The 21,437-nt window shown below is 42.5% G+C and overlaps 1 protein-coding gene across 7 annotated transcripts in view; it reads left to right on the forward strand.

The window, feature by feature from the left end:
• The window catches only part of DLGAP4 (DLG associated protein 4), a 129,243-nt gene that overhangs the window by 94,827 nt on the left and 12,979 nt on the right, over nt 1-21,437 (forward strand). For 4 of the 7 annotated variants that reach the window (XM_044447539.1, XM_044447540.1, XM_044447545.1 and 1 more), the window contains one exon: nt 20,368-20,729. In XM_044447539.1, the coding sequence (XP_044303474.1) occupies nt 20,368-20,729 (362 nt within the window). Of the gene's footprint in view, nt 1-20,367; nt 20,730-21,437 lie in introns of those variants that run through there. The other 3 variants (XM_044447541.1, XM_044447542.1, XM_044447546.1) reach the window with 2 other exon arrangements.

Consider the following 21,437-nt stretch of genomic DNA (forward strand, 5'->3'; position numbering starts at 1 on the left):
ATACTATGTGGAAAGTTCACTATTCTTTCTAATGGTTAATTTCAGTATATTTTCCTATGTGCTCTACTATGTAAATAAGCCTAACAAATAGCTCTGTACTCACTAATTTCTAGTTTTTATGGTTTAAATCTTGAGCATGTTGAAGATGGCAGGGCACAGCTTAATTTACTCTAAACTCTTCAAAAACATCTTGCTGAGCATTTATGCTGAAGATTAAATTATAGTGGTCATGCAACTTCTCAGAGGCTACTATTATAAAAAAAAGTAAGTCTAAAAAAATTGACTCAAGCAGCAGATTTCACATTCATCATGGCAGAATGAAAGGCATTGCTGGAAAAAAGGGGGTGGGTCAGACAAACTCTAGGATCTCTCTCTCTCTCTCTCTCTCTCTCTCTCTCTCTCTCTCTCTCTCTCTCACACACACACACACACACACACACACACCACATTTTGTGCGTGCCTGCCTCTAGAATGTGACAATGAGGAAATGACCTTTCAGTCCAATTTCCTTCTTAACTAGATCCCCTAAATTGACTGAGGCTGCGGAAATGCTTGTCAGTCTCCTCTTACTGTCAGCCTTTCCCTGTTTAGGGTCAGTTTTTCAAAAAACAGCTACTGAAGTTTGTTGCTATGACTGAGGCTTTATATGCCTAGGTAGAAGCTGCTTGAGCATGTGTATGGAACATTTCGAGCTACTTGGTCTAAAGCATGTTAAAACTTTTCCCTTCTAAAACTGACAAGCAAATGTGTATTAACCTTTACTTGTGTATTTAGTGCAAGAAACAAATTGAGCTGTAAAGATGTGTTTGATTTAGTGCCATTTAACCTTCCCTTACCTCCCCCCCCCGTCCCCCCATCCCTGGTGATTGGCCTGCAAACTCCTATACCTCCTAGTGCAGCCATACTGCCTCAGGATGATAGGAATGGTAGCTTAATACATCTGGGTGGTACAGGTTTGGAGGAAGCTGAGCTCTCCAGTCATGGATATAGTTTGGAAAACCTGAACAGGTGCTTATTCCTCTATCGTTGAATTTGTTTCATGCACTGAAACTTGACTTTCAGTTTTATTAAACAACTTCCTGGAACACAAACAAAATAATCCAGGGAGTACCTCTCTATCCTCCAGTACACAGTGCTTAGCAAACTTTATTTTTCTGTTTTTGGAGTACACAATTCTGATCCCCTTAAGGCACAGCAGGAAACAAATGATCATAGTTTTTCCTTTTTAAATGCTGGGTTTTAGGTAGTCGTTGTCTGACCTTCATATTTCCTACCCAGATGAGTGTATTTCCAGTGTAGAAAATATAAAGGGGTGGAGTACAGGAGCGAACACATTTTCCATTTCCACAGTGAATGGTCTATTGCTTCCATGAGCACTACACCATTTCCTTTCTCTATTTGTGGGTCTGAAACATACGTTGACACCAATAATCATATTGATATTAGCACCACAGTAAATTACGATCTCCGTTCAAGGTAGGAATGAGCTACTGGTGGTCCTCCAGATGTTGTTGACTAAAACTCCCATCAGTACTCCATGGGCTTCACGGACCAAGTTTGATGGGAGTTGAGGTCAGGGGGGTGGGGTGCAACCCCTCATTTAAATGCAGTAAGTCCGTGTTTCATGTGTGCTGTAGCCATCAGAACCTCTCACGCTAACCTCACATGACTATTTATAGTTTTTTTTAAACATTCCACCCTTGAAATGAAACTTGAATAAGGGTGATTTACACAACTTCAGATTAAAATTACCTATTTCTTTCTTTTCTAAAGAAATTCTGTGGATTTTTGCAAAAGAAGATAAGAATTACTCTCTGGCCGTTTTTATGCAAGGACTTCTCTCTAGTTGCTTCTGCATTCAGACCAATGCAATTTTCATCCCTCATTCATGACTTGATTGTGGATGAGGGGGCCGACCTGGCTTGCATAACAGAGACCTGGGCGGGAGAGAGGGGGATGTCTCCCTTTCTCAACTGTGCCCGCCCTGTTATCTGGTCCAGCACCCACCACGCCTGGAGGGGAGGGGAGGAGGGGGGGGTCCCTTTAGTTTATCGAGCTTCCATCTCCCTCACGGGGCTTCTCTCGAGGCCGGGTCTAGAGTGCCTCTATTTGGTGCTGGGCAACCAAGACAGATTGGGGATTCTGTTGGTGTACCATGCACCCTTCTGCCCAACAGACTCCCTACCTGAGCTGACAGAGATCGTCTCAGACCTGGTGTTCAGGACTCCCAGGATGCTGGTTCTGGGGGACTTCAATCTCCATGCTGAGACTATAACCGGGGTGGCTCAGGACTTCATGGCCTCCATGACGGTCATGGGGCTATCTCAACATAGCATTGGCCCGACCCATGAATGTGGACACACGCTGGACCTGGTTTTCTCGACGGGGCAGGAAGAGGGTGATCTGGGAGTGAGGAATTTATGTCTGACTCCCCTGTCATGGTCAGATCACTTCCTCATGAGGTTTGAGCTTGATGTTGGCCTTTCCCTCTGTAAGAGTGTGAACCTAATTGTGTTGGTCCACCCCCGGAGCCGGATGGATCCGGATGGATTCCTGAAGGCTCTGGAGGAATTTCCAGTTGATAAGGCTGGTGCTCCTGTCGATGCTCTGGTTGAACTGTGGAATGGGGAAATGGCCAGAGCTGTTGACATGATCGCTCCTAAGCGTCCTCTCCCGCCTGGCAGAGCCCGTTCATCCCCCTGGTATACACCTGAACTACGGGCGATGAAGCAGGTTGGGAGACGTCTAGAGCTTAGGTGGAGGAAATCGCGGGATGAATCTGACCGAACACACTTGAGAGCTCACTATCGAGCCTATGCTGTGATGGTGTGGGCGGTGAAAAAGAAATTCTTCTCCGCTTGCATTGCCTTTTCACAATGCCATCCAGCGGAGCTCTTTCGGGTGGTACAGGGGCTGGTTCATCTGGGCCACAAGAAAGATCCCATACCACCTTCGACGGCCCGCTGTGACAACTTTGCCAAGCATTTCAGGGAGAAAATCGCTCAGATTTGTCACGAGCTGGACTCCACTTGTGACTCAGAGCCCTCAGGGGAAGTGCCAATGTTGCTGTCTGGTCCAAAATTGTTGGATGAGTTCCAACAATTATTGCAGCCTGATGGTGTGGACAAGGTGCTTGGGCAAGTACGTCCCACCACCTGCTTACTGGACCCTTGCCAATTTGTGACTACTTAACAAAGCCAAACACGGGATAGGGGCCTGGATCCTGGAGGTCGTCAATGCCTCTCTGAGGGATGGCCGGGTGCCTGCCCCTCTAAAGGAGGCGGTAGTCCGGCCAGTCCTAAAGAAGGCATCCCTGGATCCAAAGATGGCCACCAATTATAGATGGGTGGCCAACATTCCGTTCCTGGGCAAGGTGTTAGAACGGGTGGTGGCGGGGCAACTCCAAGCACTCTTGGATGAGACTGATTATCTGGACCCATTTCAGTCCGGCTTCAGACCCAGGTATGGTATTGAATCTGCCTTGGTCGCCCTGTATGATGACCTGTGCAGGGAGAGAGACGGGGATCCTCCTGGACCTCTCAGTGGCTTTCGATACCATCGACCATGGTATCCTTCTGGATAGGCTAGCGGGACTGGGAGTAGGAGGCACTGCTTTGCAGTGGTTCCACTCCTATCTCAATGGGCGATTCCAGAAGGTGGTGCTGGGGACTATGGCTCTGTACCATGGTAGCTATGCCATGGAGTTCCACAGGGATCCATTTTGTCCCCCTTAACATCTACATGAAACCACTGGGAGAGGTCATTAGGAGGTGTGGGCTGCGGAATCATCAGTATGCTGATACCCAGTTCTACCTCTCTTTTTCAACCAATCCAGGTGAGGCAGTGACTGTACTGAACTGGTGTCTAGCCGAGGTAATGGGCCTGGATGAGGGCCAATAAACTGAAGCTCAATCCAGACAAGACGGAGGTCCTGTTGGTTGGTGGTTCGGGCTTTGCGGTAGGGGATCTGGACCTTGTCCTGTATGGGGTAGCACTCCCTCTAAAGGACAGGGTCCGCAGCTTGGGAGTGCTCCTCGACCCAGAGCTGTTGCTAGAAGCTCAAGTGACTGCAGTGGTGAGGAGCGCTTTCCTTCAGCTTCGGTTGATCCATCAGCTGCGTCCCTACCTGGAGAACAATTGCCTGGCGACAGTGACACATGCTTTGGTTACTTCCCGATTGGACTTCTGTAACGTGCTCTACATGGGGCTGCCCTTGAAGACGGTCTGGATACTTCAGATGGTGCAAAATAGAGCTGCCAGGTTGCTAACAGGGACTGGGTGTTGTTCTCTCTCTCTCTCTCTCTCTCTCTCTCTCTCTCTCACTCACACACACACACACACACACACACACACGTTTGTTTGTTTGTTTGTTTGTTTGCTTGTTTGGGATTCTTATATGTCGCCCCATTCGCATAAGCCTGGGGTGGCTTCCAGCAAATATTAGGAGGGTGAGTACCCGGAGGAGGACTTTCTCTGCGGTGGTGCCCCACTTATGGAATGCGCTCCCCAGAGAGGTCTGCCTGGCGCCGTCGTTATTTGTTCTTCGGCACCAGGCCAAGACCGTTTTATTTAAACAATATTTTAATAAGTGCTGATTTTATTTATTGGTTTTAAATTATTGCCAGGATGTTTCCAGATTGTATATGTATTCGTATAGATATTTATTTATATGTTGGAAGCCGTCCCGAGGCTTATGCAAATGGAACGGCATACAAACATTCCAAATAAATAAATAATAAATTTTCAACTTGCCAGCTTCTTATGGTATGTTTCCATTCAGCATCATCCACACTTGGCCATGTATTAGATGCCCTTACAGCTGCTGCAATGCTATTACAGCTGCCTATATTGTATCTCTGAAGCGTGTTGCTTCAGCTGCCACTCAGCTGGGCACAGTAGCTGTGTCTTCAAAAAAGCAGTTCTGTGTCCTTGTCACTTTGTCCTCTGAATTCTGGTCATTATGTTGTTTAACAACAGGCTTCCAGTGGAAGATATTATTGTCTTTGCTAATGTCTGCATCTGTGTGGGTCATTTGTTTTTGTACTGCTGGGATGAAGAAGGTATTGTTCTGCAGAACTTCCTCTGTTTTTCCTTATAAAAGAGGTTGTTGTGGTGTTCTCTATCACTGATGTAGGTGTTAGCTGTGGCTCACTGCTGGTCCTGTGAATACAAGGTGTGGATTGTTCTGTTGATGATAAACTGGAAGTCATATGGATTAAACCACTGTTTACATAATGCTGTAGCAGAAGTTCAGCCTTCTCTTTTGGATCAGTCTTCTTGGTGCTGTGGGCAGTATCCAGCTGAGTCATTCCACTAGCAATACCAGCAGAATCTAGGTTTCAAACTATGTGCAAAAAGAAAATCCAACTGTAGTTACAGTCATGCAAATGCAAACTATAACTGGTTATGATCTGCAACATCAACTAGACATGCAACTGGTTTTGTAGCCTCTGCTGTGTAACAGTTGAACAACCACTTGCACTTTCCACACAACTGAAAGATCCTGCTAGCACTTCTTGATTGTTGTGGAAAGAGACCTTGTTACTCCAATCTGCAATGATTTTTTTCTTAGGGTGTAAACATGAAAGTATTGTGTATTTTATGGCTTGTCTAAATATGGGGTACCTTTTTCTTGCTGATTTTATTAAACCTCTTCAATGCCAAATAGTCTGTTTTCCAGCAAACAAGCCATCTCTGCTTTGTCTTGATCCTCCTTCTCCTCTTGTTCCTCCTTTCTTACCTTTAAAGTGGGAACAGTTGACAGGGCAAAGTAAAGGTTTTGGACTTGGATGTACAGTTGTCCAAGACAAGGGTGGGGAGGGAAGGTATTTCCTGAGCACGGTATGGGGGAGAGGGGGGAAATGTTAGGTTCTTGATGAAAAGAGAGTGTAAATCACATCACACCTTTTCACAAGTAAAAATAACTCATATCTTTGCTCTCCTTCCAAGAGAAACTGGAGGGGGAATTATTTGGATCATCTTTTGGACACTGTCCTTGCTTGGTGTGTGCTACTGCACCTTGGCAGCCAGAATCCACCTTCCTATGCCTCCAGGCATTGCCCAGGCAAGGCTCCTAATTCATGCATTCATGCAACTACAGCCCTCTGCAATTGTGCAAGTGCAGCTAAAAATTAAAAATAATTTGTACCCCACAAAGAAGATTCTGCTACCCACTGACAGCCCCTCCAAGGTACTATTCAGTCACTAGGATGGGGCTGTCAAAATGCAAAAGATGGATATTAAGCCAGCTTTCATGATCACAGAATAAACAAAGGGTAAACCACAAAGAAGCCACAGTGAGCCAAAAATAGCTTGTGATTGTGGCAGGGAAGGAGAAAATAGGTCCTGTTGTGATGTCCCCTAGATCGCTGTAGGAGTGGGAAGTTATGCATGCCATGAGTTCTTTGGCCTGCTACCAACCCACCGTGGCTTATTGCCAGGGTGGGTTGACATGACATGCAAACATGTCAAATGTATTGCTCCCCTGAAATAAGTCTGGCATTGATCAGTATATAGCTTATGTCTGGGGACCTTTTTTAATATACAGTGGTACCTCGGCTCACAAACGCCTCAGTTCACAGCCAGATCAGGTTGCAAGCAGAAATTTCAGGAAAAATTTTCCTCAGGTCCCAAACTCACATGTGCTGATTGTGATTGCACCTGTCTCCCCCCCCCCCCCCCCAGCATGACCGCAGTCGTGCTCATGCAGGGAAGATGGGCGTGGTCGTGGGTGTGCTGGGGGGGATGGCCGTGATCACGCCCGTCTCCTCCCATGCACGCCTATGATAACGCCCATCCCCCCTGCGAGCGCACCCACGATCGTGCCCGTCTTCCCTGTGATTAAAAAAATTATTTACAGAATGGACTAACCTTATTTACATTGAACCTTATGGGGAAATTTAACTTGGCTCATGACCAATTGGGTCGTGACCAGAGTCATGGAACGGATTTAAGTTCATGAGCCAAGGTACCACTGCAGATGAGAAAAGGGCCAGGGTAGTATAATCACTTTCAATCCAATTCAGACTTGAAATACTGGCGTCCCGGCTTCTGCTTCCAGTCTCCCTCCCTCCTGTAATATTGGCAAGGAAATGCTTGTTTTCTCTGTGGAATTGGAGGCAAGATTAGGCAGTGTGGGTGTCCCCTAGATGTTTTGACCTGTACCTCCTAGCATGGCTCAAAGAAGGCAGATAGGAACAGTCTCAGCTAAATATTGCATAGTCTACTCCAGAGTGATGAGTATCACCTCTCACACTACAGCAACAACATGAAATGGTGCATGCCTGAAACACAACATAGATAAAAATAGCAGGGCATATCTACCCAGTGCTTCTCCAGAAGGGTAGTACATTTGTTTCTGCATTTTCTCTTCAATTGTTGGGAAGCAGGAGCGAAATCGATAGAGGGCTATTTTCTAGAGGCCAGCTCATGTACTCTAAGATGGCCCCATTATGTTTCCCTTTTCCCTGATAGAGGTGAGGGAAAGGAAGTTCTGGCTAAGCAAAAGCCACAGCAGGTAAAACGAAACTCATGCTTATGAACAAGGGATATTTATAAAGAATGAGCACTCAAAGCTTAGCAAGCATGGGAAACTTTGCAATTATGCAAATGCAGTGCTGATTCAGCTTTGCTGGTATTTGCTTGAGGGTTAACTTGCTGCTTGTTTAATGTTCTTAGAGGAATACTAACTTAGGTAGGATCTTTACCATTTGTCTGTGAAGCACTGCTATGCTCTGTTTTTTATAAATACAAATTCCTACTCTGTAAGTGCAAATTTGTAAACACAGCACAGTATCTGCTGTGTTCATAACATGATTTAGGGTCACACACCACTGCATACCCTAAATTGCATGGTTATTCATAGCAGTACAAATATTAACTGAGAGGCAGGAATCTTGTGCTTAATGGCATATGTATACTTACTGTCTTAACATGCTAGTGCTGTGTTTTCTCAAGTACTGTCTGGAAATATTTCCTGAATACCCAATCTTATTTAATATGGTTTCTCCATATAAGACACTTTTTCATCATAATAATTTCACAGTGCATTTAGCTTATCAACATTGCACTTGAAATTGTAATTTGTAGTGCATTTCCTTTGAGATTAAGCTAAATATATGGAGAAAGAAAAAAAGTATATGAGAGGAATTGGATTTATCCAGTCTTCCTGCAGGAAAGACGGGCACGGTCGTGCTCGTGCTCGTGCTGGGGGGGGGGGATGGCTGCGATCCTGCCTGTTTTCCCTACACAAGCGCACCCGCTATCACACCCGTCTTCCCCCCCCCCAAGCGTACCTGCGATTGTGCCCATCTTCCCTGTGATTAAAGATACATATTTACAGAACGGATTAACCTTATTTACATTGAACCTTATGGAGAAATTTAACTTGGCTCATGACCAATTTGGGTCACGACCAGGGTCGTGGAATGGATTAAATTCGTGAGCCAAGGTACCACTGTAATTTTTTTTTTTTTTGGCCTTTGGAAAGCTATGATTTCTCACTGTTAGAGATGGATTGCAGCCAGGCAGCAAGGAAACTGATGCCTCTTTAATTTCACTCCTCAGTGGCTGCTTGGCCAAAGTATAATGCTGTGCTGGTTTATACATGCAGTGTTTGGAAAGCAGTTCTGTACTATCCTAAAACAATGCTAACTCATGTAAGTAGTATGATATGATGATATGAAGAGCTGCTTTAAGAAGATGCTTGCTGGATCAGACCAAAGTGCATTGAGTTCAGCATGTGACTCACAAGGTGGTCAAACAGCTATCCACAGGGAAACCCACAAGCAGGTCGTAAGTGCAACAGCACTCTCCTGTTCCCGTTTCTGAACCAACTGGTTTCTATCAACATATTGCCTCTGACCCTGGAAGGCGCATGTGGCTATAAGGACTAATATCCATTGATATTCTTATCCTCCATGAACATTGAGTCCTCACAATTTGTGTCATAGTTAAGATCAAGGAATTCCTAAACAGTTCTGTATAAACTCATATTACTATAAGTTTACCTACTTGGGTCATCTGCTGAGAAAAACAAAATATAGAATTGGAAGCCCTATGGAGCTATACTTCTTATGATTACAGATTGCACATTGGGTTTGAATGATTAGCAGAAATGCCCAGAGTTGGCCTGCTAGCAAGTTTTGTGTATGACTTGCTGCTGGGAGAGGAATGTGCAGAATGTGAGGAATCATCCTTATTTTCCGTTTTTTCCACCTGTAAGTCAGAAATTGCTAAATTGCATGTACATGCTGTTTATATGTGGTAGTCTCAAGTTTTGTAGCTGATTCCTCAGATTATTGACTATTCCCATTTTTTCTAGAAATCATTAGCTCTTCCTATTGCCTTAGAATAATGTGTTGACAAAATGAGGGCTGTTCACTCGTTGCTTTTGGGCAGCTTCTCCCAACCTGGCATCCTTGTTATGTGTTGGTCTGCAAATTTTAGCATACCCTAGCTGGTTAGGATGGGAACAATTGATTATGGGAAGAAACAGCAACCATGAAAGAGTCTCAGGTATCTCTCCTCACTGGCTTGTATGGTCTACTGGATTGCCTGATTTACTTTCCCTAGCAGAGGAGAAAGAATCAGAAAGGGTATGTGTGTGGTCAGGTGGTCAAGCAAATAACTGGTTCTAACATGCAATAGACCTGTCTGTTTTGGCTTTTGCCCCATAGGGAAAGGAGGATGCCAGCACTCCCAAAACTTGTCCTGGGTTGATCAGCCTTTACATTTATTCTGGAAACTCCCTAGTATTTGACGGATACACTCACGATGCTTCCGATGAAAGTGGATGTGCAAAATCAGCCATACTTTGCATTAGGGAGTTCTGTTCTATGCCAAGAAATGTTCAAATTTAGAATTTCACATAATGTTTTGCTTAATTATGTATGCTCTGCTTAGACTTCAGAGCAAGCCACCACCAACCATGTTTCTAAAGGTCTGAAGCATGACCGCTAGAAATGTAACTTTTTCAAGTACAGAAGCCAGAATCTTAATTTTATGCAATTTTTCTGCTTATGTTTGTTTCTTTAAAAATATGGAAACTAGTTCTGAAACATATTATGAAATTATTATCCAGCTAAAACCAAAAGAAGGACCATCAAGTAGTTATTGTTGTCTACCTGTTTCCACATTTGACTTTTCAGTTTCGGAGCTTAATTGGAGTCTGTGCTAAATCTGGATCTTTAAATAAAGGAAGTGGATTATGGAGAGATATTGAGGCTATTTTTTTAAAAAAAGCATTATGAGGCTTTCTATTTTCAATCTGAGCGGGAGGAGTTATGTTTGAAACTATATGTCCATTTTCTGGTTGGTATCTCTGAACCCATGGGTAGTGATGAGTGCAAAGCAGTATTTTTAGTAGAGTACAAGCTGGGGCTTCAGTGTTGGAATACTAAACTTGTGGTTTGTGCTTTTTTTCGTTGCCTTTCTTACAGAAATTTAAATTGAGGTTCCCATAGCAGTTTACATAAACTTTTAAAGAAATGTTTAAAATACTGGCTTTTAAAATAAAAAGAACAAAGACTTGATTAATTCTACAAATATCTTTAATTGTACAGAGTTGATTGTTTGCACAATTGCATGCATGTCTCTGAATATTGGTCAACCCAGTGGCAGTGGTTGGTTGGAGGAGGTAGTAGCAGCAGGAAATATAGATTATACACTGCTCTGATAGAAATTCTTTTTTTTAGAGGACATCTGAATGAGCTGAATAGAGGAGGTCACTGAATGAGTGATTATAGCTTCTAGGCAACTGCCCAGTCTTTCAGTCTCATCCAATAACTTTCCTTTTGCTGTTTGGGCACCCAAGCGAATCTTCTTTCAGCCTTTGCTTAGGGTGACTCATGGTTGGGACAGAGCCAGCTCATTGCTGCCATGAATTAAAAGATCACATTGGTGTGTGTAATCAGTGATGGAGGAAAAGTCAGCAACATGTTCATTTGCTTCTATTCTACGAGAGCAGAAACATTATAGTAAATGCAAGTGGACTCTGGAAAGGATCGATTTTGTCATGCCATGGACAGATTTCCACACATTTTCTGTTTCTTTCTCTGCTGCTGTTTTGGAGTCAAGGACGGGGACAAAAGATCATCTAGTTGCTAAATGGTTGATTCATTCAAGCTTAGTTTTGCAGTGTGCTGATCTTTGGTAAGTTATCTCCTTTACCATTTAGAGAAGCATCCACACCAAGTCGCAGTTTGCATGGACATCTAATGATTTTTGGTCCATTTATCCTTTAGAGGACTAAGTTTTTGAGACCTGTTTTCTGAAATAACTGTGCAGACATGATATACAGTGATTTGTTTGAATTTTTATGATTGAGCAAGAAAGAAAATGTTGACCCTAAGTTACCTTTTAAGGGGGAGAGTAACAGTTAGTGTAGATGGCCTGGGTGATTGTAACTCACTTGAAAAAGGAATGTCCAGGCTAGAAGCAGAACTGGTTTGTAGCAGTAGCAAAAGGATTCAGAATGTTTAGCCTCTTAGCAGCTACATCACTAGGAAAGTTTTTTAGAAAATGTATCCTGCACAGTTCCTTGCTTATTGCTAAATAGATTGGACTGTTAGAGTAGGTGGGTTAGATTAGCAAAAATGCTGATCAGCAAGCTACTTCATGTTTCAATATTCAGAATGAGTAGGAACAGACACTATCTTGGCTTAGGGTTTCTCTTACCACCTAGGTCCACATGTGCTGGAAGTACTTTATGAAGAGGAGCATTCAAGCAGCCAGCCTTTCACCTGTAGTCTAGAACACCGTCCAACAACTGCTAGATCAGTTTAGGCTGCTGGTTGGATGGTCTGGTTACACCCACAGCGAGCAGGTTCCTATGGCATCAGAGGTCTCAAAGTACACATGACATTCTGCCTGGCATTGTGAGCTCTGCCATTCATTTCAACAGAGATGACAATTTTATTGTATTATAAATGCAAGGCAGAAGTCTCTTTTTTTGGCTTAAGGCTGTCACTCTACTCAGGAAAAGCCATTCTAAGCTTAGCATGTGCTGGTTCCCACCAAACTGAATCAGCATAATGACACCTATAGCAACTTCAGCTTGTGAAGAATACAGCTTATTTGTGTGCTATTTGGGGCTCAACAGGCAGAGTATATTACATGGATTCTGTAACAATATTATAATGGATTGTAGTTACTGGTGCATTTACATTCCCATTCCAACATTTTGATTTGGGCCTTTAAAGCCCTAAATCAACCTTTGCTATCCAGGTACCCTTCAGATACTTTGGACAGTTATTATCATTAATTACATTATATTTATAGCCTCCTTCCTACCTCATGCAAGGAACCCAAGGGAGCTTACAAAGTTCTGCTCTCCCTTTTTTTCTTCCTAACAACAGCCCTCTTGGGCTGAGTGTCTCTGACTGGCTCAAAGTCACCCAGTGAGCTTTATGGCCAAGTAGGGACTAGAATCCAAATCCTCCAAGTTCCATTCCAGCACTGAGCCATACTTGGTATTTCAAGAATCTTTTGTAAATGGTTCAGGGCCAATGGTATGCTGTAACTTAGTGACCTGCAGTTGCAGGTGGTTAGACCCATTGGCCTTCTGGCCCCTTCCAACTCTACTGTTCTTTGATTCTCTATGTTATTTGAAGGACCACTGGCATGCACACGAACCTGTTTGTACTTTTAAGGTCAGCATCAGAGACCCTTCTTGTCAACCTTTTTGTCCAAGTAGTTGGATTGGCAAGCACCAGGACAGTCATGGCCCCTGCCAAATGCATCATCTTTGAAGGAAATGTGTGATTTGCTCTCTCAATTTGAAGTATTTAAACAGACTTCGAAAACTCAGCTGCTTCAAAAAGTTTTTAAGGAATTTGTTTTGTTGGAAATGCTGCCATTTTATCACTACTGATCTTTGGGTGTCCTGTGTACCTTTTGGGAGGTACAAATACTTACGTGGTATAGCAGAAATATAAAGGATGGCCTGAAGGCACGTGCTCTAAAGACTTAGCTGAAAGAAGCAATTTTGGGTTGGCCAGTGCCTAATGCAAGACTGCCTGGGAATGCAATTTATGCTGCCTTGAGCTCCATAATAGAAGAAAGGTAGAATCAGATGTATATGAAATAAAAAGCAACTGCTTAGTTTTTCTTTTTAAAAGTGTGACAAATGAATCTTCCAAAATAAGAAATCAAGTTAGAAACATGATCCAGGCCTTAGCAACAGGGAGGCAGAATGTAGGTCAATGCCTTTTGTAGGCTGATGCAATTATTGTGGGAGTTCCCAGAAGAAAATAAAATATGTGGTCTATATACTGATCTCTCCCAGAAATGGGGTAATATTGCTGAATAGCTTAAGGTGGAAGATAGCTTATGGCTATGGTTCTGATTAGGGTTAGTGTAGAAAAAGGGAGAAAATTGATATGACAAAACTGATTTTCCTGTATTTTTTTTGAAGGCAGCTGCTGCATAGAATTCTTTGCATCTTCCATTCTACTTGGGAGTGGTGAGCTCTAACCAGGGACTATGAGTTTGATCTAGAAGTGCCCTTCTGTTCACAGAAAGAGTCCTTCCATGAATAGAAGGGCCTTTGATCACAAGGAGAGTTTGACACAATTTTTCACTGATTTCCCCTTGCAATCCTTTGTGCACATGCCCCATCTCCTGCACAGTGTGGGAGGTGATATGGGAAAGAAAATTTGGCAGTAATTCACACCTCCCACCAAGAATGTTCTTTGCATGTGCACAATTTGGCTTACAGGATTTTGGGATATAACCCAGTATTTTTTATATATATAGTCTCAAGTGGAGTCCTCCACCCCCTCTTCTCACCAAATCTTGTTAGCTATGCTGTGTGCTGTCATCACTATTTCTGGAGCTGCTGTCATCCCTAATTGGGAATAGATGTGTTTTGGGCTACATACTGATTGCTATTCCTCATTTTGATGTTGTAACTTCACACACACGCGCTCTCTCTCTCTCTCTCTTTGTCAGTTCACTCCATATAAAGGCAAAATTGCCGATTCTGCATCTCATTGATCTACTTTGGGAAATAGTGGCTTCCTTCAGGCTTGCTTTATAAAATGGGCATACAGAGCACAGTTAGTCAGTGCTCTTGAAAGATATTTCAAGACATGTTTAAATCAATCCTCTCTCAGTTAGGGTGATTGGATGTTCAGTCAGAGAGATGTTGCCTTCAGTTAGAAATAGGGTTATTTTGAGATGGGATCAATGACCTTTCCTCTCTGTCTAAATTGAGGATGTTGCAATCACCTTTGTGTCTTTAGTGAGCAATAAAGCACCTATTTTGAGAAAGCAACTGTCTCCATGGAAATGGTTCTTGAAATTTAAATCCAATTTTATAAGCACCTCCCAAAATAGTATTTACAGATCTTTTTGGTTAAAGTGACTCTCTCTAGTGTAGCTCTACTTATCTCTGAACACTCACATTGGACATTTTTACATGTAAAGTTGTAGGGATACATTTGAGCTTTTCATTTAGTTGCTTGGCTTGGTTATTATGAGTGAATGTTAATCCATACAGGCTAGACCATGAGAAGTGTTAACTTGATGTTTTTCATGTGCTCTTTCAGGTGAATGGGTATGGCCTGGTTACATTTGAGTCTGGTCAATAATACATTTAATTTTGTAGGTAGGTTGTCGATTATCATCTTGATTGTGCAGAAGCCATACTCTAGAATTAATTTAGAAGTCCAACCCTAGACCTGTGGGGGCTTTGTGCAAGTTTCTTCTTGAATGTATCAGTTTCTGACAGAAATCCAGTGAGGTTATTTTATTGCCAGTATGCCAGTGCTCCCATGAAAAGCTTTCCAGAATGTCACATCTACGAATATTTTATACACATACATTTTCTTAATGTTAAACATGTGACTTTTTAAGTTAGCTAATTTCAATCTTTCCTTTTAAAATAGCATTCCTTAAAACAGTATTGTGGACAACAGAACAGGGTACAATGTGTAGTATACGCTTGCAGAGATAAAATGTCTTGTGTTTCAAGTGTGATGTGTGCCAAGAAGTTCACCCGATATGCAATAATATTTTGGAGTAAGTTAACACAATGATAAATCATTTGTTTCTATTAATAAGTATGAGTGAATCAGCCCCACCAGATGAACAAATTACCATTGTGCATATTACACAGGAAAAATGAGTAATTACTGTCTTCTCTGTTAGCTTTTTGTGTATAAGGGCCCATAGCTCAGTGGTTTAGCAAATGTTCTGCATACAGAAGGACCCAGATTTAATCCTCAACATCTCCAAGTAGGCCTGAAACTCTGCAAAGTCACTGCCAGTGAATTGACAATACAGGGCTAGATGGACTGATGATCTAACCCAGTGTAAAGCGGCTTCCATTTTATAGGATTGCATCTTGAGTTATTTCTTAGATTTTGTGCAAAAAAAAACCAAACACTCTTTCAACATTCTTGCTTACAGATATGAAAGCCCATTTCTTTTCTTTTTCTCTGCACTGTTGGTACTCTTTTCAGTAAACAAGTCTTTCAGATATAAACTGAAAGCTGCAGTAGAAATACTTTGAGAAATAAGAACCCTGTGTATATAATCCTGGTTATGCAAGGAAAGAGAAGCTTTTTAAAAAGTGATACTCATACAAACTAGGCCTTGGATTGAATGCTGACTTGTAAATCTTGTGTGAATGTAGCAATTCCACATTAACATCATATTAAAATGCATCTTAATACCGTGTGTGAGTGTGTGTGTGTATGCACGCAGGCCCTGACTGGTTACCAGTGAGCTATGGAGCATGGGCCAAGAGTGGAGACAAAAAAGAGCGTCTGGAAACAATTGATAGTTCCAGATGAATGGTACCAACTTCTGAAATGCACAAAGATGATAGAAACTGAAATAGCACAGGAGTCAAAAATAAGGGATTTGCTTTAAAAAAAAAAACAAACTGCTTCTGACTGGAATATAGCGAATACCATATTGATCTAAACCAGCCTTCACCAACTTGGTGTCCTTCAGATGTGTTAGGCAACATTTGTCATCTTCCCCAGCCAGCACCAGAAAGGATTGTCTAAACTTTCAAGAAACACAATGACAAAAAATTATAATTTTTACACGGCACCAAGTTTGAGAGAAAACTGTAACCGCTGAAGGACTAATGTGAGCTCTCTATTCAGTTTTTAACAGAAAGCTTGTATTTAATGTATTTTATCCATAGATGAGTAGAATCCTGCTTTGAATGCAGAATGCCCCAGATTCAGCCACAGCAGCTCTGGCTCAAAGACACTGAGTTGCCAGACTTGGTGTGACTGTTGCCTGAGGTCTCAGGAAGTCACTGACACTCAGAGAGACAACAATGAGCTAGATGGGCTAACCTTTTCAGTATCAGGCAGCTTAATATGTTCCTACACAACACTGCCACCCAAGACCTAGTTGAAAGAGGAGTGTGACTGCTCTTATACAGACCTCTGTGTGTGCATACATGTTGCTCTTGCAAAGCCACACCCCTCCCTTACCGCAGACCTGCACTTGCGCTTTTGCTTGTGTGGACATCCAACATGGATGGACATCAGCAGTGTGGTGCCTCCTTTGTTACAGCCATATGTGTTCCATATGATTAAGACCCTTGGTTGCACTGAGGACTCCATGCAAATATACATAACTCCCCTTCACCAGATGTTTGGAAGCCTGGTGATAATGTCACCAGATGTTTGGAAGTCATAGGAATGGAGCCACATGCATGGAGGAATGTTGGAATGGAGTGGAGTATGTCAATAGTGGGGCTAGGAGACATGGTCTTACAACTTCTTTTTTGGTAGGTAGCCCTTTATGAACAGGGCTTAGTTCTCTCCTTAAATAATGCAACATTTTTCAGCACTTGTTTAATTCCAATAACCTGTCATCAAGAAAGTTTATCAGTTGTACTTGCTTTGTCAAGAAATAAATAGGAGACATGCATGTGAATGTACATAGAAGCAAAGATTTCCTGGAAAGCATGAGTTACTCTCTTAAACAGAAGTGACTGTGAGGTCTGCCTAACTAGAGGGAATAGTTTGCATTACTAGTAACCACATTTTCAGAAAGAAATACACATATATTTTTCTTTTTTAAAAGGCATTTTATGCTCGAATGGAGAATACAACTGGCCAAAAAGGTGATTTTAAGTACCTTGTGCATCTGATAGCTAAAGAATAATGCAAATTAAATTAGCTGTAGTTTGCTCATCCTGGAGGGTTAGCTACTTCTGAGGCATAATTTGGGGGAGGGGTAGTTCTTTCTAAACATGGATGCTTTGCCGAAATGCTTTTCAAAGCTTTTCTTGTACTTTGACAGCCTTGTGACCTCATCACTTTGGGAGAGGGAAGCAGATTATTCTGCGTAGATAGCTGTTCTCTCTGGGGAATGGGGAGAGAATAATTACTGGCTTCCTAATTAGTATTGGTTTCTGTTAGACCATCATCTAGGGTTTAAATAACCTTGCAGTCTCTCCTGCTATTTGTGTTGCCTCTCCTCCCCCAGATCTGATTTTGTTTGCAATTCAAATTAGCATTCTGGCCAATGTATGCCTTGCATTCACATTACAGACCTTACTGACAAGAGCCACTTTCACATGTGTGAAAACATCATTAGGCCTTTGAGCTATATATCCTCATTCAGATTTCCCACCATTCAACCCCAGTATTTCTTCAGAATTAATAGTGAGGAGGGACTACCCAGGCAAATCTCTGCAATAACTGCCCTTGGAGTATTTCAAGGCCACTTTTTAACTCTGTCTGAAAACAGAAGGAGTAAAAGATGCAGGCTTCAAAAAAGTCACAAGTAGAACCAACAAAGCAGTGCGGTTTAGCCTCCCTCCTACCATAATTGCTCTTGCTCAACTTCCCTGCCAGCCAGTCATGCCTTCTTCTAGCAGGACTGCCTCCTCCCTCATCTTCCTTCCACCCTAGCATTCAATATTTCTATAGCCACTCAGCATATTCAGTCTTCTTTGGGCTGGGTTCTGGGGTAGGTTGTCCCTTCAGTTTTTTTAAAATAAGATGCATTCTGTGTCTGCACATGTCAGGGTTCCTGTGACCTTGCGGCTCCCTCCCCCTTTTTTCACTATGGTGCTGTTTGACTCCATTTTTGTTGGCGCTCCCTACATGAGTTCAGTGGTAGCAACTACTTTTCCTGTTTGGGGTTGGGCCCTTGAATACTGATGGTCTTTAGTTGAATAAAGATCCAGTGCAAGCTCTGGCAATTAGTCTCAGATGGACTATAATGCAGGGTGTACAAGTGAATATATTCAGCCAAGTTTTACAAACAAGAATAAATATATTCTTCAGTTACCCCTATCTTCCTTTCCATAACTAGCAGAAATAGAACTTTGGAATATTTCATTCAATTAACCAGACTAAGAGGGTTGCACACAGATTACTTAGAGGTATTAAAGGCAAATAAGAAACAATATCTTTGTTATTGGAGTGAGCCTAATTTTCCCTTGGTTTACATGCTCCCATCCCTTTCTTCTCCTTTCCACTTGCAACTCAGTGAGGTGGTTAGAAATGTTACTTTCTGTTTTAAAAAAATAACCACAGTTACTGGTGTATCTGAACCCAGACAAACTGTGGTCAATCTTAACTATAGAGGATAAGGCTATCAATGGCTACTAGTTATAAGGGCTGTATGATACCTTCAGGATCATAGGCAGTATGCCTATGTATACCAGTTGCTAGAGAACATGAAAGGGAGGGTGTTGTTCCATGCATCTCATACTTGTGGGTTTGCACAGGCTACTGTGTGAGCAGAATGCTGGACTAGATGGACCCTTAATCTGATCCGGCATGACTCTTACTATGTTTAACTGAAATTAGCCAATTTCAAGTCATGGTTTATGACGTCAATTTGTTTCAGTAAATGAGAAAGATGGACCACTGTTTGTCCAGGGTTAGACATAATGTTAAAATGTGGTTTCGCTTCCAAACGTGGAAGCAAATGCTTCTAGCCTCTTCACAGCTATACAGGATATAGAAAGGGGATTAGGGGGAACAGGCAGAACTGATGTTCATCCAGACTCATCCCTATAATAATAAACCATAGTTTAATGTTGCCTACCCAAACACAGCAAATAAGTCTGAGCCTGAACACTTAAATTACAGTTTGGTTTCTTCTTCTTTTTTTCCTTATCTCATACTTTTTCATTAAAATATTCATAGTGACAAAGTAACAGTTTTAAATACACAACACCAGTTAAAATATACAAGGTTACACATGCGGAACTATAAAACCTTATAAGGTTAACTGGCTTTTATGATAAACCCGCAGGAAATTCAGTATAGTCTCTAAAGGAAAATGAAGATTTCTACTATTGTATTAACTATAAATATATGACCAAATAATTCTCAATTACCTGTAAGGAAAGTTGGCATCTGCATTTCTTTTATCCTGTAAAATCTTGTTCAACTGAAACAAGTGTTTACCTAAAATCTAACTTTCACATGTACAGCATTTTTGAGTTAGCCTCGAGCCAGGTTCAGTTGAAACTTGCTATGGGCATCATTCTAGATGAACCCATCTGAATTGTGACTCCATTTATCTGGAGCTAAATATAACATAGGTAGAAAGTCTTGTAGCACCTTGTAGTAAAAATTATTACAGGATAAGCTTTTGATGAGCCCAACCCATTTCATCAGAAGCTAACTTATGGAATGTTTGGTATATGTATGTGAAGTGGACTGTAGTTCACAAAACCTATGTCATAATGAAGTGGGCTTGTCTTTAAGGTAGACAAGGGGCTCTGGTGTATTTGCTGCAACAGGTTAACATGGTTACCTCTGGAATATATTAAGAGAGTTTACTTTCAGTTCCACATCAAGAAAGATGTGGAATGCCCCATGATTCTAGCTCCAGAACGTGGGTGGCCATTAACAGACTTGGATTCACAAAGAGGCTGTTCATCAAGAAAGTGAGCATGGCTGTTGCCTGACAAAATGTTTTTATGGCCTTTCTCCTTCTCTAGGTACAAGTACCAGCTTAGTCAAGAGACTGACATTCGACTGATGGGTTCAAACACCAAGAGGTGGTTTTATCAGGACCTTAAATATAAAGCAAAATGGCGGGCTTCCTCTCATCCATTGTAGCCCTGTAGCAAGCACTGCTTGCTTTATAACTTTCTGGAGGGGTCTTCCTCACTTTCCTCATTATTTTCCAGTCTGTGTTATGACGTTCCTCTTGAACTTCACAACAGGATAGTGCTAGCTATTAATGTGCTTTGGTTTGGGCTGCTCTGTGCATACTGCTGGCTTGACTAGTATACTCTGCACTGCTTGTAGCTTCTCTGAACATTGCGACTAATTCTGCTTTACCTTTCTATTCATTAGATCTTTGCTGCTTTCTCTTCCCTCATCCCTTCTCTCCTTTGATATTTCCTCACTTCCACCATCGCAGGTTCAGCATGCCTAGTGGGCTATAAAAAAACACCCCCACCAGTCCCACCTCGGACCACCTCGAAGCCATTCATCTCTGTCACAGTGCAGAGCAGCACTGAATCGGCACAGGACAGCTACCTGGACAACCAGGACCACAAGAGTGAAGTCAACAGTCAGTCGGGACTCAGCAATTCCTCTGATAGCTTAGACAGCACCAGACCACCAAGCGTGACGAAAGGAAGCATTGTGACTCCAGCCAGAGAACCTCCTGAGCTACCCCAGAAAAATGCAACATTGAAAAGTGACAAAGGAACGCTGACTAGCGAAGAGCCAAAGGTGGAGAACATCCCCAAAAGGAAGCTGTCATCTATAGGAATACAAGTATGGAATTGTTTGTTCTCATTAGCTATAGAAGACATTCCTAACATATCTGTCCATATCTGTTTAACTGTTCTAGTGTCTGCTTACAATATGCCTCTGGAGAAGTATGGTCCTCAAGGAGACATTCAGTAGGGCATATGGAGCAGTCCTCTAGGCTTCTTGGCAGCACCCTCCATAGCCCCACATTCCTTTCAACCTATACCACATGTGCGTAACATGTGGCTCTCCAAGGCCTTAACTGTGTTGCCCAGGCATGTCCCGACCCCATCCCCCCCCCCCACTACAGTTGCATTCCCTCTCCCAGTGATCCTGATATACAGTTTGTTCTTTCCATGGTCTCATCTCACGAGTAAGAACACTGAGGAAGGGGCAGTCAGGATCAGGTTCATTGAGAGTCACGGTGCAGAGGCAGCGTTCTCCACTTCCTCCTGTGGAACCTCTGTGGTTTGTGCTTCTCAACTGCTGCTACCAGTGAGAAAGGGGCAAACAGTATCAGGATCACCAGGGGTGGGGTGTATATCTGTGGACCCCCTGCAACCACAAAGCTAGTCCTTGGGGCCAAAACCCCTCCGTCAAGGTGCCTCTAAGCCATGGGAGGACAGCCTGTGATATGAATGTCATCACACAGACAGGAGCAGGATGATTCATGGACTTGGTTGCTAACCTGCAGTTCCGTTTTTCTTTTCTGTGCATTATACTTTCTGGCTC

This window comes from Varanus komodoensis, unplaced genomic scaffold (genome assembly GCF_004798865.1).
Source record: "Varanus komodoensis strain SLA01 unplaced genomic scaffold, ASM479886v1 scaffold52, whole genome shotgun sequence".
NCBI classification, from domain to species: Eukaryota; Metazoa; Chordata; class Lepidosauria; order Squamata; family Varanidae; genus Varanus; species Varanus komodoensis.